The 17,782-nt window shown below is 33.5% G+C and overlaps 2 protein-coding genes across 5 annotated transcripts in view; one reads left to right on the forward strand and one right to left on the reverse strand.

Moving 5' to 3' along the window:
* Positions 1–17,782, reverse strand: part of Brf (Brf RNA polymerase III subunit) — a 234,259-nt gene that overhangs the window by 161,037 nt on the left and 55,440 nt on the right. The gene's annotated exons all lie outside the window — the stretch shown is intronic.
* Positions 1–17,782, forward strand: part of lute (BTB/POZ domain containing protein 3 lute) — a 111,892-nt gene that overhangs the window by 70,398 nt on the left and 23,712 nt on the right. For 3 of the 4 annotated variants that reach the window (XM_069825486.1, XM_069825489.1, XM_069825488.1), the window contains 2 exons: positions 15,622–15,891; positions 16,075–16,222. In XM_069825486.1, coding sequence (XP_069681587.1) covers positions 15,622–15,891; positions 16,075–16,222 — 418 coding nt within the window. Of the gene's footprint in view, positions 1–12,252; positions 12,440–15,621; positions 15,892–16,074; positions 16,223–17,782 lie in introns of those variants that run through there. The other variant, XM_069825487.1, reaches the window with a different exon arrangement.

Here is a 17,782-nt window from a genome sequence, read left to right on the forward strand (position 1 = left end):
CACTTCTTCTATTGTATAAAACTTTTCTGCGATCAAATTACCTTGGTTCAAATGCAATCTAAGTTCACGTGAAAAGGATTTGGCAACATCGCATAAACAGGTGAAATACGTGATGCGCGGACAGGTTTGTTCAGTGTTGCCAATCTAGCGACTTTAACTCTTTTTCAACAACAATTTCTTTTAACTTTTATATTGCTTAAATAGGGATTTAGTGACCTTTTTAGCACCCCATAGTGACAAAATTTAATCTTTCTTTGTTGATAATGAGAAATCTAGCGACTTTACAACTACTTTTTGGCGACTTTCCGTATTACACTCTGTTGGAGACACTGGTTTTTTGTGCAATGTAAATAATGGCGGACAATAAGAAGAAGGTTGACTGTTCTCCGAGTTGTTATCATGTTATGGTGTTTGATACTGCTAAACATAATAAAGCTTTATAATTTTCGTTTAGTAATACAGTTAATTGAAAATTTATTAATGTACCTACCATATCCATTAATAATTAATGGTTGTTATAAACATAATATAATTATAGGTTATGTTATTTGATACGGCTGAACACGATAGAGCCTTATAAAATATAAGATTGTTTGTGAATTAAGGCAAGAAATTGAAAGAAATATATATAAATGTACCTATCATATCTATTAATATTAATAATAATGGATATTTTATTTGCACAATCTGTCACTCGTATATTTCAAACAGAAAAGAAATAACTGAACTTGGATCATCTAACTTAATCGGAGAAATTTCTTCAGTCAAAGTTGACTTTAGTTTGAGACAAATTAATCTCAGATTAGACTTTATACAACACAAAATTCCAAGTTCAGCTGAAACAAGGATCAATTTAACCTCTGATCTAAGATTAAATGGTTTATACAATCGGGCCTAAGAAAGTTATAAATACATGAAAAGGTTTGGTACTTTGATCCTCTGTTATGAATTCGGGTAGTCCCTGGCTGGGTTACAGGCGCGGCACCAGATGTGCAGGAAAAGATGGCGAGCAACACCACGTTCATAGTGCTTTAAATCTCTCTTTTGTTCCTGAGAGTAAAGTGGGGTAATAAAATTCATAAAATGTCAGTACTGGGAGAAAAAAGTGAAAGGCGATTGCCATGTGTCATTTCTGAACTCTGAGATTTTCAGCTATAACGTGATACGCAATTCGTTTGAATTTTATTTTTTCTTCTGTCTTTTTTGAAGGACCACAAGGGCAGACCTCGAGGACCACAGGTGGTCCGCGGACCATAGTTTGAGAAACGCTGGTCTAAGTAAATAACATAACATGCTAATTAGAAGAATTGCAAACAGATCTTATATCCACCCTCAAATGTGAATAGCCCAGATACTGCCCATGACTCTCCGATAGCATAAATAAAACCTACTCTGCTGCTTGCTTCGAAATCCAGATGTTTCAAATTATAATTTTATCAAGTTTCACCACAAATTCTCGAATAGTTTCATGTGACACAGTTCATTTTGAGAGCTACATATAAATCAGAGTCCGTAATAATTGTTTGAGTTATTGAAAAATACCTCAAGAGAAACCACGGTACAGTAAATATGGAAACACCGCTATCTTCAAACTCGATTACTTTAGAAAGCCGAAGTCGTCTGCTGTACCGATATACAGTATACTACCAGTCCGGTGTCGAATATGAAGGTCAAGAGAAAGTGGTAGCAAAAATGAAGATGGGCCCACCAAGCAGTGTTGCAAGAATTTCCTTAATGCAAATTTAAACACTTCACCTCAACACGACATTTTCGTAACTTTAAACTTTCTTATTTGCATATGCTAATTGTACAGCCACCAACTCAGCTGATGCGACGAAGCCTTTCGCCAGAAAACAAATGAAGAGGAATGAAGGAAATTCCAATGACAGGGCCAAATATCTATACTGGAATCAAAGTAATAATGATTTTTTATTATACAGGGACATCATTTTATTTTTACTAACATTTTTAATATTAACTTGCCTATACCTCTGGATCAACGCCGTTTGCTATCCCCTTACACGACTGGAGTTCGATGATACTGACGTAATATACAAACAAATCACTTTACTAGGTATAGGAGGGAAGAAAAGTAGTTCATCCATTTATGTAAACTAGGAAATATTGCGCTTTTGAGTTTAATCATTTTCATTAGGTTTTTGTTTAATCAAAATACAGTACAGTATTAACAATGCGTGTTTTTACTCACGAACTGAGCTGTAGGCCTACATGTGGACGTATTCATTATGCAGTGTATATTATACTGTCTACAGCACATTAGCGTACACTATAGAGAATGAAGTTAAATTGAAAAATAATCATAATATGGATATTTAAACACATTTCGATACAGGCTTCAGTTCTAATGTGCATATTATCGCACTATAGCATACTGTACTTAATTCCAATTACCAGTTCTTCGTACTAGTAACTCATGTTGAAATAATTCTGTACCTACTCTTTAAAAGAGTACCTTACGTACTGTAAATTCAATCTTCACTTCTGCCCGACCAGCACAGATAAAATTACTCAGACATGCTATCTACTGTCCGTCCAAGTGGTTATGTCGTAGGGTCGTAGAAAGGAGGGAAATCACGTGACAGTTAATTACTTAACGAGGCCCTTTTATTTAAGTTATTTTAAACAGTTGTATAATATTACGTAGACGTCCAATTCCTAACAGAAATTAATGTTCTCAGAAAAGAGCTAAGACAGCCCACCCACTAGTTGGTGAATATAAAAGCTGGTTGGGGAAACCGGGATACGACGTAGGCAAATGGACGACAGTACCTGTGCGAAAATGATTCAATATTGAAAGCTCTTTCGTCACTGGAAAATGCGAACATATTTTTGGAACGTACTGTGGCTACTATGACTGTATATGCAGTCTTGGATCTGTGTGGAAGACGGTTGGAGGGGTGGGAGTGAAGTACATTCAAAAACTCAGGTACAATAAAAATTGAAGTAAAAATAAAATTATGTCCCTGTACAAGTGTTAAAAACGATATTCTATTTTGTGAGCAAGGATTTTTGCAAAACGAGTTTGTAGACCGAGTGCAGAAAAACCTGCAAGCGAAATTAAATCACTTACGTGTGTCGTGCACTTATTTTTGAGGCAGGCTTTCGTCCGTGGTGGTATAAAAACAATTCCCCTCACCGATATCTCCACTGCCGTATTCCCACTTACTATAATGTTCGAACTGCTTTATTGATCGATTGCGATTGCTGCTGTTTGACATCGTGCGGAAACAATTGATAATCTGCGCAAACAATTGAAAGTCTATGATAATAGTTATTTATGGTACTTGTGAGGTAAGTGCAATAAAGATCACGCTCACAAGTACCATACATAATTTTATCCATGACCATAACGAAAAATTATGTTTTATAAAAGAAAATATGTTGAAAATAAGTCCTCATGTAATCACATACCATGACATGGATTTTAGAATCAATACGTTACTAGGTAGGTCATGATGTAGGAGGCCATGATTTGTAAAGAATGGTATCCAAGGCGTTGGATAAATAACAAATTATAATTAATTATATAATTTTAATATATATTTTTTCACTTTAAACGTGTATTTTCGTCTTTTTGAAGTTTCAGGGATTATTTAGAAGTGTTCACGGAAATAATGTGATTAAAATAATTTCACATTTTACTTCTGTAAACTTAAGAGGAATATTAAAACTTCATTAAATCATCGTGTCTGTTTAGCTCAGTTGGCTAACGCGTGTTGTTTTAAAATCCTATAAACCCAACTTCGTAGGTTCAAGTCTCCTCGTATCCCAAAAGGTAAATTATTACAAAATTTTAAAAAGATGCATATTAGATATGGATGTAATGTACAAATTACGACGTAGCAGATAGAGAAAAGAGAAGGAGATTGAGTGTATGTATATTTAAGAAATGGTAATAAAGAAGTAGAGGTAGTGACATCTAGTAACTAATATATTAACTTCTTGAGTAATAGTTCAATGGAAATGTATACGTGTGTACCCGGGTACTAGGAAAATACTAATGAACTGTGAGATAAAGTTCAAACTGTGAGGTAAAGTCTTTATCTCACTAGTGAAATAAAGTAATGTTGAATAATAGCCTACTTTACACACGCAAAAGTATTTAGTAAAGGCATGTTTTTCGTTATGGTCATGGATAAAAATTATTTTCGCAACTTAACGTATAGTAATCCATTTTCTACACGCTTGCCTATCCTTAAGAGATCTATTTTTAGAACCGGCTGTCTAAAAAAATACAATATGCATTTTAATTAACACTATGTGTATTTTATTTTATATCTATGTATATACATAACCTAATGCCCAATATTTCCGTCACTATTATGTGGTAAACTTCAAGACACATTAAGGGGTTAAGTACAGCTTATAGAAGTAAAATTTTTGGAAATATTCAACATTTTTTCCCTCCATTATTATATCTTGTACTATAATGAAAATTGATGTGTGTAAAACACTGCCCTTCTGCTATATGAAAAAAATATTTTTACGATTTAAAAATTAGTTATATATATATATATATATATATTTTTTTTTTCAAAATTCAAAATGTGCAGTTCACTGTGCAGTGACAAACTTTTTCATGTTCTCTCTTTTTTATTTTATTGCTGAAACTCATGTTTACAATATCATGCTCTATAATTACATTCCTTAATAAAAAAAAAAATATTATTATTTTGTGTTAGAAGAAAATACTGATATTTGACCATCCTGTAAAATTAATTTATTTTTTATCAGACAATCTATCAAAGATAGAGAAGTGATCTTGCATCATATTGTAGATATGAAATTTATTAACACACACAATAAATTTCATCACAGAACGTTGGATGGTTTTTGAGTTATGTGGGAAACGCTTCATCACTGCACAGTGAACTAAATTTTGAAAAAAAAATGTAAATAATTGTTTTAAATCGTAAAAATATTTTTTTTCATATAGGAGAAGGACAGTGTTTTACACACATCAATTTTCATTACTGTACAAGATACAGTAATGGAGGAAAAAATGTTGAATATTTCCACAATTTTACTGCTGTAAGCTGTACCTAACCTCTTAAACAGAGATGGAGCTGTTTCCATGTACCACCAGTAATGTCAGAGTAAATCTTTATATCAAAACGTTACAATTTTTCTCACTTGTAGATCGAATATTGACTTTTACGTTAAAAAAGAAGGGATGAACATAGCCGACATGTGGGCTGTAGAGATTCAAACATTTCAGGTACAGAAAACAGCTCTCGTATTTTCGTAATAGCTCGGCTTAATATTCCAGCAGCTTCACTTTTAAACAAAACTCCCATCTATTTATTAAAAAAACTGCCGGGTGAAATCCAAAGAGAGACAAAGGGATAAACACGCCTTGTCTCTGCTCTTACAGCTTGTAGTCTGTTTCCAAACAGAACTAAGAAAATATCTATAAAAGGCAAACAAGAAAAATATTATAGTATAAACGAAAAAGAAAAAACAAAAACGAAGAATAGAAATAAGAATATGATTAAAAGTTCGTAAAATACTATTACACGTATTACAAAATATAACATAATATTTATCGCTAATTTTGATTACGATGACATGACCATGAATTAAAAATCCAGAATATCTTCCTATGATGTTAATTGCTTTGAACACGATCTCATATTCTATAGTAAGGCCCGAAAGTCTTGTCATCCCCCTTGTTTGTATGTTGATGTGCATCCATTTTGAACATGTCATAGCAGATGTGTGACCAGCGAATAGGGATTATAAAGAATGGACACTGAGCAAATTTTCCTGTGTTTTGTTTCTCTGTGCGCCGGCGTTTAGTTCCACTTTCAAGCGCTAGAGGTTAGTGTAATCGAGCATACGCTAAGATAATAATTGAGTATAGAGTTGAGACAGAGGATCCAAACATCGCCTACCTTATTGTGTAATACAGTAACGCTTTGCTTCAATTAAATTCAAGTTAACAGCTTTTCCTTATTTCTCAGTGACAAACTAGTTGTAATAATAATTTTTTATATTTCAGATATAATAAATTATATTATAAAATAATATAATACATTATAAAATTAAGTATCGAATTCGTTTAATATTTGTATATAATATAATATAGGTATATTGTTTTACTTTTCATAAGAGTTTTGTTTTTCCATTTTCAGTGCTATCAAATCATTACATATTTTAATTGTTGTTGGGGTCAACGTCTGAACTCTCATTATAAAGGAACTCTAGAGTCTAGACATTACAGTTAATGACTGAGTTATTATTTTATGGATCCAATTTATTTTATTTGAGCACATAATGTACCTAGATGTATTAATTGTATGTGTTATATTTCCGCTGTGTCGACTGCTAGCTGGTGTGATGTCAGCGCCAACTCTAGGGAGAAAGCAGAATCTCACGCTCTAGCTGGCTTGAAGGTCATTGAAATCAGTCCGGCTACATCAAAGGTACCGACGCGAAGTGTCCATTCTTTATAATTCCTATTCGCTGGAGTGACAATGGTTGATACTTTACGTTCCAGCTACATCAGTATGGTCACCATCATTGTCGCGGCACAAAATGATGCAGTGCCATGTCCTGTGTGAAATTCTCCACAGCAAAGGCGGTGTGATTTCCCTGAATGCCTCCCTAACTTGAGTTGGGTCGATTCGTGAACGAATCGTTCATTCGAACGACTAATAATAAAGAATCGTAAGAATCGATTCGTGGTATCAACGAATCGTCGTTCAAAAGAATCGTAACGAATCGTCGTTCAAAAGAATCGTAACGAATCGTCATTAAAAAGAATATTAAGGAATCGGCATGGTATCGTAACCCACGATTCTATTCGTTGTTTGATGTAACCTGTCAACGGACATTTCCGAACCGTGTCGAATGCTCCCGAGCGAGAGTGAAATCAAAATATGTACTGCATTTGTTAAGTATGGAAAATAATGAACACAAACCTGAAATTTGCATAGTTAAATAGAGATGTAATGCAAAAAATGTACTTCATAATAAGGTTCAGTTGATAAATTATAATTTAGAGACATTATCTTGGGTAATTTTGTAGACTAATGGAGGTCATACTGAATGGTTCCAGCCAATGAGAAAGAGACAATCCAATGTCTCGCCTCTTATGCCATCTATGAGAGAGATGTAGAACGTTTTTGTTCTACGCGTGGTTTGCAAAGGCACTTAATAAATTTCTGCCTCGCTCATTAACTCACCTTCTAGCTAGCTACTTAGAAAAGAGATCTTTTCAAGTCCTCATAGATGGACAACTATCTTCCACTTATATAGCAGAAGCTGGAGTTCCACAAGGCTCTGTACTTGGTCCTATATTGTACTGTCTCTACACTTCTGACATTCCTACTACTCTCAAAACTAAAACACTTCTGTATGCTGATGACACAGTTATATATAGTGTTAAATTCAGTCCTCAATATGCTGGCTCCGCAGTTCAAAACCATGTACTTCTATTTGAAGAATGGCTTAAAGAATGGCGTATTTCTTTAAATCCTGAAAAATGTCAGTCAATAATTTTCTCCAAGTGTTTAAAAAGACCTCGTGACAAAATAAAAATATGCAATCAAGAAATTCAATACAGTGACCATGTAAAATATCTTGGTATTACTCTTGATAACAAATTGTTATGGCACAAGCACATAAAATCTGTAACAACTAAGAGCTCTCTTAGAATATCTCATCTTTACCCCCTGTTCAAATCTCCTGTCCTCAGTCTCAGAAGAAAAGTTATGCTATACAAAATGCTGATTTTACCGATTCTAACTTACGTTGCCCCGGCTTGGTGTTATATTCCAAAAACAGTGTTTCAACCTCTTCAAATTGTTCAAAATAAAGTGCTCCGAATAATACATAATTCAGACTGGTACACAACAAATGCACAAATACACTTTGATTTGGACATGACATTTCTGAAAGACTCATTACGTGAACAAGTTAAGAAGTTTTATAACAGTGCAAATTCAAGTGAAAATCCATTCATCAAGCGTCTTGGTCAATACAATGCAAATTTCTACAAGAAACACAGAACACCAAAATCCTTTTTAAGTGAATAACATGCACTTTTCCACAACCTCTGACTTCCTTAAACCTACACTAATGTCTCTGTGCCCAATTGTTTTGACAGCTGGACATGAACAATATTTGTGCATCGTTATTTGAATTTACACTAAAATACGAAAAGGCAGAAAACATATTTGTTTTGGAACTTTATCAATAAATTGCTGAATGTGAAAAAAAAAAAAAAAAAAAAATTGCAAAGGAAAGTGTCTTGCGACGATTCAAAAGAATAGTTGGAATCGCAGACTGGAAAGAATCGTGAACTCGTTGACGATTCAAAAGAATAGTTGGAATCGCAGACTGAGAAGAATCGTGAACGAATCGTTAGAATCGATTCGTAATGTGTGATTGAATCGTTGGAATCGACTTCTGAAAAAGAATCGTGTTGCCCAACTCTATCCCTAACAGCACAGTCCAGCATATACAGTCGCGAAGCTTGGGGTGATTTTTTGCATTTCTCGCGATAGTTGCCGCTTGGAGCGCTGTGTGTACTAGGAACAATAGACTGTGTCACTGCCATCGTGATCTAATACAGGCCGTAAGGCAGACCATGTGACTCGCATCGAAAAAGCATTGACTGTGCCGTATTTCACTTTGTTGTGAAAAGTTGTGTAAAGTGTGAGATGTTCGTTATCGGTTGTAATAACTGTAAATGGCTAAAACACAATAATTTGAGTAATAATATGGGACAAGGAGACGTTTGTTGCACTATAAATTCTAAGAAAAAGAGGTCAGAGTTATCCTTCCGAAAGATCCAGGAAGATGAGTTTATAAAATATAATATATACTTTATGAAAATAATATATAAACCTTATGTATTTGGTATTTCAATAGTGGAAGGAAGGTGTTAATTTTTCAAAAGAACACGATATCAAAAGTACAATACATTTTATCGTCTGCTAGGGAAAGAGTCTGTAATGAGGCGATAGTAGCGATTCTGGTGGCTAGCAACTATCTATGGATGCATATTTCAACTGTCTATGTTTGCATATTTAGTAAGTATTGAGCTTCGCAACTGTATATATCAAACTGTGCTAACAGTTTGCTTCAAATCTTCAATTATCTGGTATCGATGTTTCGAAACATACTGCTTAATTATTTCCCACGGAGAAACCACACCGCCTTTGCTGCGGAAAATTTCGCACAGGACATGGCGCAGCATTGTTTTGTGCCGCAACAATGATGGTGCCCATACTGATATTCTGGATCACTAAACAAGCTGGAGCGTAAAGTATCAACCATTGTCACACATCTGCTATGACATGTTAAAAATGGATTCACATCAACATACAAATAAGGGGGGGGGGACAAGACTTTCGGACCTTACTGTATATTCTTTTCATACTAAGAAAGAACAAAATATGAACATATTTTTAACTGTCCTACAAACCTAGTACTTCATATCCCATTTGCCTTTTATCCAAGCAGCGGATAATCATTATCTAATTTGGTCTATAATGTTATATAAATACGACTTTAATTGTCTAAAGTCTAAACGATTTGGATTCACTTCCTTGTGTTAATTAACATAGCTAGAGGGCAATGTGACGAAATGAGTGAGATCGCCATCAGCTGTAGAACAAAACGAAAGAAGTTGTTGAATAACACACTTATTCCAACTGAAGGTACAGGTAACGTTTATATCCAATCATCTATAATTTGCCACCACGTTGTCATCGAATTTAACGGTACAGAGAAAGAGGAATTTAGTTCGAAGTAACTGTGCAAATACATTCCTTAAATTTCTATACAGAATGTACTACTTATGATATGAATGTCTATAGTGAGGTATGAGGTTATTAAGAAGAAATGTATGCCTACAAAAACTTACTAACTTAATTATTAATGAAGCCATTGCAATTAACAACTTTTCAAGTCGCCGCATACTACAATATATTGAGTAATTACATAATTTGCAATCATTGCAGCGCATTTTAAGTATCATTCAAGTAAAGTAGAAGGCTACAGAAAGTTCCATTTCATTTTATTTATTCCGCAGAATAAAATTACCACATATAATAAAATCTATATTATAAATACATTACACGTAAGAAAATGAATACAGTGTCGATTAAATAACGGATTAAAGACAAAATTAAGATTAACCCTTATTTCATAATCCAAAGAGAATACAAAGTTGTTGTTGTTGTTGTTGTTGTTATTGTTATTATTATTATTATTATTATTATTATTATTATTATTATTATTATTATTAAACTTTCTACTTCAATGAGGAGCTAGAATGCATTAAAACAGAACAGAATAATTACCAAGTTCAAAGATTTAAAAAGGATGCCATAACGCGCCTCAAAATTGGGCCGATAGCGTCGCAATTAACGATTATTACGTTAATCTTCCTGCTACCAAGTGGGGTAACAGAATTAACCCACCGATTTTTTCAAAATTATTTTATATTTTCTCCATATATCTTCTTGAAATTCTATGTATTTATCTTTTATATGTCTACTAACAATCTGAATTATAATTAATCTACTTTAAGATGTAATTCATATTATTCGTGTGGGGTGATCTTGTTACTCCAGCCCCCTGGTAAGCTGTGTCATGAAAATTTCAAGATATAAAATTCAACTTGTAGCTTAATTTCTTCATTTTTGTGTTTATCTGCTTCCAAATTACTTTATTTTGTGTTATTTATAACATATTTTATATTATTAAGACCTTTTGTTTCCATTTTTTTTTATTTTTTATGTCTGTATGTTGTGGTTTTTCTAAGAGTGATTTTTTTAGAAATATGTATTAGTGGAGTTTTTGTTTCGAAATGCTCATTGCAGTATAGGTGATGTTCGAATATTTGAATTTCAACAAAGAACTAGAATTTTTTATTAGAATTTATATTTTTATTTATTTATTTATTTTAGTACTTACAAATTTTTTTAGGATTTCATTGTACAGTATTATAAAAAAATTATTTTCAGATATTCATGGTTGTATGGATGGATTCGAATATTTAAATTTCGAGAACTGAAATGATTTCCAATTTATGCTTTATTACTGTGACTTTCTTGGCTCGTAAAAGTGTTTTCCATCATCTCAAAACTATACAGCACTGAGAAATTTGTCCTGAAATGGAGGGGAAACAAGTTTAAATTTACTGTAGATGTTGTATCATAGCGCCACCAGTAACATATCTAAAATTCATTAATTTTTGTATAGGCCTACGTTTTCAATGAAATTAAACAGAAGTTTTGACTCACCCTGTATTTTAAAAAAATACGATGATTAATTTGTATTTTTACATTTTTGGAAGTCTGTAGCCAATAATACATAAATTGTTTATATTCCAAACACTTAAAGACCGATATATGATTTTGATGGGGGTAATTGTATTACTCCCTTGGTAATAGTAAGTTGTGAAAAACCTTGGTAGCAGGAGGGTTAAAAAAAAACCTGTCTTATCGAAAAGTGCCACTTGATTCTTCATCAATGTTGAGCTACAAAAAATTATATCCATCGAGATTAAGTATGCCGATATAGTCTATTATAATATAGGTAGCAAATGAAGACTTACGTTGATGGTTGTAAATGATAGCATTCTTCTGCCCTTATAGCTTTAAACAGAGCCCTGAAATCCAATTTCCAGAATATTTCACTTAATAAAGGGCTAGGTAAAACTCCAAGTCATTCTGAGAAAAATTTATTGCAAAACTTAATTTTTACTACACCTCGAATCACTTAATTAAATTATAATTATTAATTTATGTTTGCGTAAAATGTATTAGTACCAACATATTTATTTACATTACGAGAAGTGGTCTATTGGTCAGCATACTGGCTTCCAGATCCAGGTTCGATTCCCGGGCTCAGCTCTCGATGAATTTTTCTTGAAGAAGAAAAATTACCTGGGTGTCTAGAGTCTGGAAATTTGTATGAATGTAATATTAATTAGCCAATTATCAAAAAATATAAAATACATCAGGACTCGCTGGGCAGTAACCTGAACACACATTTCAGTATCACATTGTTGACAAGCAACTCCATCTGTTAGCACAACCGTAAAACATTAATAGATGCTATAGAGTCACCAACAATGAAATAAAAAAAAATTACGTGAAGTAAAAACTTCCAACTACTTATACGTTTTTGTTCACTATGTCAAAACTGGTGTCAAACCTTTCACAGTTCAAATAGCGCGCTCTTTTCCCCTCTCGTGTCAAGTGTTTTTTATCGACCTTGGGCGAGTTTTCAAAATGGCTGCTGTATAATCAACACATCGGGTTGCTAGTGGTGTGATTTGTGTTATATTAGAGAGTTCACGCAATGGCTATGTCAAATCTCTACTCTAAAATTGCACCTAAACCTGTGAAAAGGTTTCAGGATAGCATATCAGTGTCACAAACTAATGCGTGGGTGAATGGTAAGCTATTTGTTCATAAATAGTTCAGTTTGCCCAATTTTACCAGCTTTCTAATGGAAACTGCATGCAGTATTATGCATTGTTTACCCGAAACCTAAAACAAGTCAGTCTTGCTCCCTTTACCACAAGTTATCGATTTAATAAATTAGTCTGCTAAATTTAGTATACATTTTTATTTTAAATATATTTTTATCCTATCCTGATGTCCATTTCACTCATCTCATGACAACGTTTCATAAATGTCAACTTAATGTAATATTTTGTACAATTACCGTGCTGTATTGGTTAATATCTAAAAGTGAAACTCCAAAAATAATGTTAAAACAGCTGTACCGTACCAGTTCACGGTAATGTGTATGTAAGATAAACTGTTTTACCACAAGAGTAGGCCATGGTAATATACTACTGTATTTTTGGCCCAGGGAAAATACTTGTCTTTTACGAAAAATATTAGTCTTTTATTCACTGTCTGTATTTGTATTATTATCGTGGCTCACTATAATATTCGTTACCGCTTAAATACGACGAGCATGTTAGGCTATCGTAATATTTGCAATGTCAGTGAACTGGCAGGCCTATGTCCGAAAAAAAAAAACTTTTATAACATATTGATCAAACTTCAACATAATACGAAAGCTTGTTCTTTCTTATGTTAATAAATTAGTTGATATCTTTTATGGTATAAGATAGAACCTAGTTTATCATAAAATAATCTCCTGAATTTACAGGTTGCCCAAAATACAAGGTAAACAAAAATACAATAATAACGGGAATAATAACGTAGGATTTATATATATATATATATATATATATATATATATATATATAAATTAGACAGAATAATATTTAAATGTTACGTGTTACCTCTAAAACGTAGGCCTATTATATAAATTATTTAATATACACAAGGACTCCGTACAGTAATTACAATGATAACAGTGTTTTTAATTTTGTTAATGGGTGGTCCAAATTTCCACAAAATAGCGTGGCAGGCCTATAACGCCACGTGCTCTTACCATCAATCCCAACTTTAGGCCTAGGCAGTTACCTAGGGCGCAATTTCCACGGGGCGGCATCTCTCTCTCTCTCTCTCTCTCTCTCTCTCTCATTTTTCTTTCCTTTTTTACAATGAAATTTATTTTTAAAACACTCGTTGGTAAATTTTTTCTGAAGTTTGTTCTTGAACATCTTGTAGAAGTCGGATATTGTTTTGTTATCGCATTGTTGCGGTCACGGCAACAGTAAACGGAAAGTGTGCAGCTGCATAATTATATTACAATACCAGTATCACGTTATTATACTATAATATGATATGATAGGCCTATATTTATTCCACCAGCTTACATCGGTCGTGATGGCCCTTCACATTTCTGCATACAGTGCCATCACTCCCTTGGATACATAATATTCTGCTTACGCTTTTTTTAAAAATACGGCTATTTCATATAAATGACCCTGATCACTTTTCTATCACGTCACTCACCTCTGTTTCCCTCCCTTTTTCTATTTATCCTTCCCTTTCCTAGTTATCTATCTTATTTTTAATAATCTCATTTAACTAAACAATCACTTCTCTCAATCTCTCATTAACTGTCCCCAACATTTTAACATTAGTTGAACTCTTCCATAGTTAACTTATTCACTTGAATCACTAACGTTCACTGACCACTTATTCCAATTAATTTAATCTGTATATTTTCAGACGAAGTAGTTTCTACAGTTTCATTACATTTCCATTCCCACTTTCGTTATTATATTTGTATCACTACTTACTTATTATCACTCTCTGGTTATTACTTGTATCATATCCTTTTTCATTATTATTCCCTTTGGTATTATACTATGAAACTGTTTAAATTTAATTGCTTGTATATAAACAAAAATGCATTGTTGAAAATCAAATTGGGCGTGTCTTTATTATTTATCGCAATGAATAGTAACCACAACTCTCAGTTACATTTCCAATATAAATTATATCGTCAACAACATACACTATATAATTCGATATGAAAGGTTTATTCCGAAAAAAGTTGGGAGTTTATTTTCAATTTACTTTATGCTTCCTATCGAAGTAAGAAATACCCGTAATAATTACGTCATATACTACCAACAAAACCAATGCTTAAAATTGAAGTCACAGCCTGCATTTCACAAATCAATTATATTTCAACAATGAATAAGTTTGAATATGTTTCTTTGCATCGAGTCTGATGTACTTCGTCAGATCGACTTTGATGACATCATCAATGCTTTCTCTGTGAAGAAAGTGCGAAAGAAATCTTTATAATTCACAAGTAAAATACATGTATTTTGATTCCAGTAATTTGTTTTCTGAATTGTAACATTTCATTTAAAACTAATTTCAACTAACCATGACCTGTAGCCTATAAAAACTGCTCATAAACTGTTTGTGGGAGTTGGGAGGGGGGGGCGGCAAATTTTAGTACCGGTACTGCTTAGAGGCGGCACTATACCTAAATCCGGCCCTGCCCAACACCTGTTATCTCGGTTAATTTGTATTTGGCTTTATAGTAATCTAACGTACGCTTATAATGCTCTCCTCTTTTCGTTATTCACTTCCTCAGGCTGATCTTGTGGAAAAAATTTCGTGACTAATTCGAAGATCCTTTTTTAGTTATGAAACAAATATTCACGTTTTAATACCCGATTTAAGTAGTAAACATATAGTTAGTTAATTGCTGCAAATTTAACTGCTGGCCTATTTAATATATCAACATTTAATCGTTAACAAAATAGATGTAAATTCTTGTTTAAATGTGTAGTATGTAATAAGCAGCTTTTATCTACCTCAAGTGGAGTAACGGTCAGCGCGTCTGGCCGCAAAACTAGGTGGCCCGGGTTCGAATCCCGGTTGGGGCAAGTTATCTGGATGAGGTTTTTTCCGGGGTTTTCCCTCAACTCAATACGAGCAAATGCTGGGTAACTTTCGGTGCTGGACCCCGGACTCATATCACCGACATTATCACCTTCATTTCATTCAGGCGCTAAATAACCTAGATGTTTATACAGCGTCGTAAAATAACCCAATAAAAAATAAAAATCTACCTCAATCTTATTGTAGCTATATTACGATTTCCAGATATTTACATAGCAGCATTTTGTTAAAAATTTCTATTTTGTACAAAATATATTGATACGATTTTTTTTCTCTTTCTTTGCAGCAGAGACTCCCAACAATGGTGGCCTCTCTCTGTCACCACCTCACAGCATCTCTCAACGAGAGACAATGCAGATTACACAACCTGCTAGTGCCCCAACGTCTCCCCTTGCATCTCCAAACCTAGCAAATACATCCTTCAATTTAACGTGTCCAGGCCAATCCACTGTTGATCCTAATTGGCAAGCCTCTAAACCGACTGTTAGAGAGAGGAACGCTGCAATGTTCAACAATGAACTTATGGCTGATATTCGCTTCGTTGTAGGAAGCCCAGGTACACGAAGGTTTTTAAAATGCTCTTTTATCGCACAAAAATGTTCTTCTGTGTTTTTCTTTGACAAAAATAACTTATTTCCTAGCCCCATAAAAATAGGCCTATATGTTAACGTGAAGTTAATCTGACAACGAATAATGGTTATTAAATAAACCTTTAATGTCAAAGAACATTTCATTATAGGTCATACACAGTCCATACCAGCACATAAATATGTGCTGGCTACTGGAAGCTCAGTATTTTATGCTATGTTCTATGGAGGTTTGGCAGAAAACAAGGAAGAAATTGAGGTACCCGATGTTGAACCATCAGCGTTCCTTACACTTCTAAAGTAAGTAAATTACCTACGATTTAAATTTTTCTCTCTCTTCCATTTTCTTTGTAGGCTAATTTGAGATATACCTTTTCACAGCAGTTAATGTGTTTTGTTATTTTAACGTATAAATGCCGAAAGCTACAGTTCAATGTAGAAAGAAATCAGGATCTTCTCTTTTTCTTTTTCCCCTTTTGTTTTCTAGTTACTGGTAATGTTTCTTACCAAGAAAATTTGGAAGGGGAATTACGAACCTGATTCAGAACTTCATCCTCTGTGTATGTATTGGAAATTAACATCTCCATGAGTTTTGCAATTAAAAATAGAGATTTATTGTAAACTCCTAAACTTCTGAACATTTACTTTCAGTACATTATATAGGTACTTATAATGAAGTACCCAAATAGTAAGTAGTGTAGGTCTATGGAAAGAATATCATTTTCACGACTACTAAATCTTTAGCAGCCTTATGACATCCCAATTTTGCTGCTTTTATAAAATTGGTTTAAAATAATATTAGTTTTGAAATTATGTTGTTGTTTTCTAATGCCAGGCATTTGACAATAAAGTCATTTGACCTCTTGCACTCCAATATTTTTCAAAGATATTATCATGGTCAGCCACTGAAGCACAGATTTTGAGGTGTTCCGAATCCATTTCTTGGTTTGAGTTGCACAATGGGCAGTTAGGGGACTGATATATTCCAATTCTGGTTTTGAAATTATGGTTGCCCACTTTTGAGGGTCTTCCAAGAAGATAAAATTGCAGTCTGGAATCAGCCATACTGGTACCAGTAATTAAAATCATCTCATTACATTTGTGAATTGCAAACTCTTACTCACGTCTCTTTTGGATTTGGGCTTATTTCCATAATTATACAGTCAGGACATTATTAAAACATATAAAATCTATAGGTCTAAGGAGCCATCAATTTGAATATTTAGTGTTTAATATCGGTATAATGTTTACAAACAAGATATGTCATTGTATTTGTTTATGTTTACCAGCAAGGTTCTGTACTTTCATAATTCTTATCTATCTATGTGATTAACTTTCCCACCAAATTCCTTTACAACACAAAACTAAATGGGGATAAAATTGCTTACATTTTTATCGAAAATTTAAAAAATTCGTTTATACAGCCACAGACTAATTTTGATTATACTGTAAACTCATATAATAAATTCTTTAATTGGCAAAGAGAAATATGATCATTGATCACTATTATATGTGTAACTGCTAGGAACTGTCGAGACATTTTGTGCAAAACAAAACTAATCCAGCTTCCATACCAAATCTAATTTTTTATTCAACATTATCTTATGTGGCAATCTGCTTGTTGAATGCTATAGATATTTACTTCGTCACATAACACATATTATCATCATCATCATCATCATCATCGTCCTTGCAGGTATTAGGCCTAGTGGCCTGTTACGGTCTCAGTCCATCTTTTCAGGGGGCGTCCCAAAGATCGTCTTCCATGTGGTATATAGTGGAGAATTTGTCTTGGGAGTCTGGAACGGTCCATTCTATTGACATGGTTAAGCCATTTTTGTCAATAGTGGTTGAGATGTT

Source organism: Periplaneta americana, chromosome 5 (genome assembly GCF_040183065.1).
Source record: "Periplaneta americana isolate PAMFEO1 chromosome 5, P.americana_PAMFEO1_priV1, whole genome shotgun sequence".
NCBI lineage: Eukaryota > Metazoa > Arthropoda > Insecta > Blattodea > Blattidae > Periplaneta > Periplaneta americana.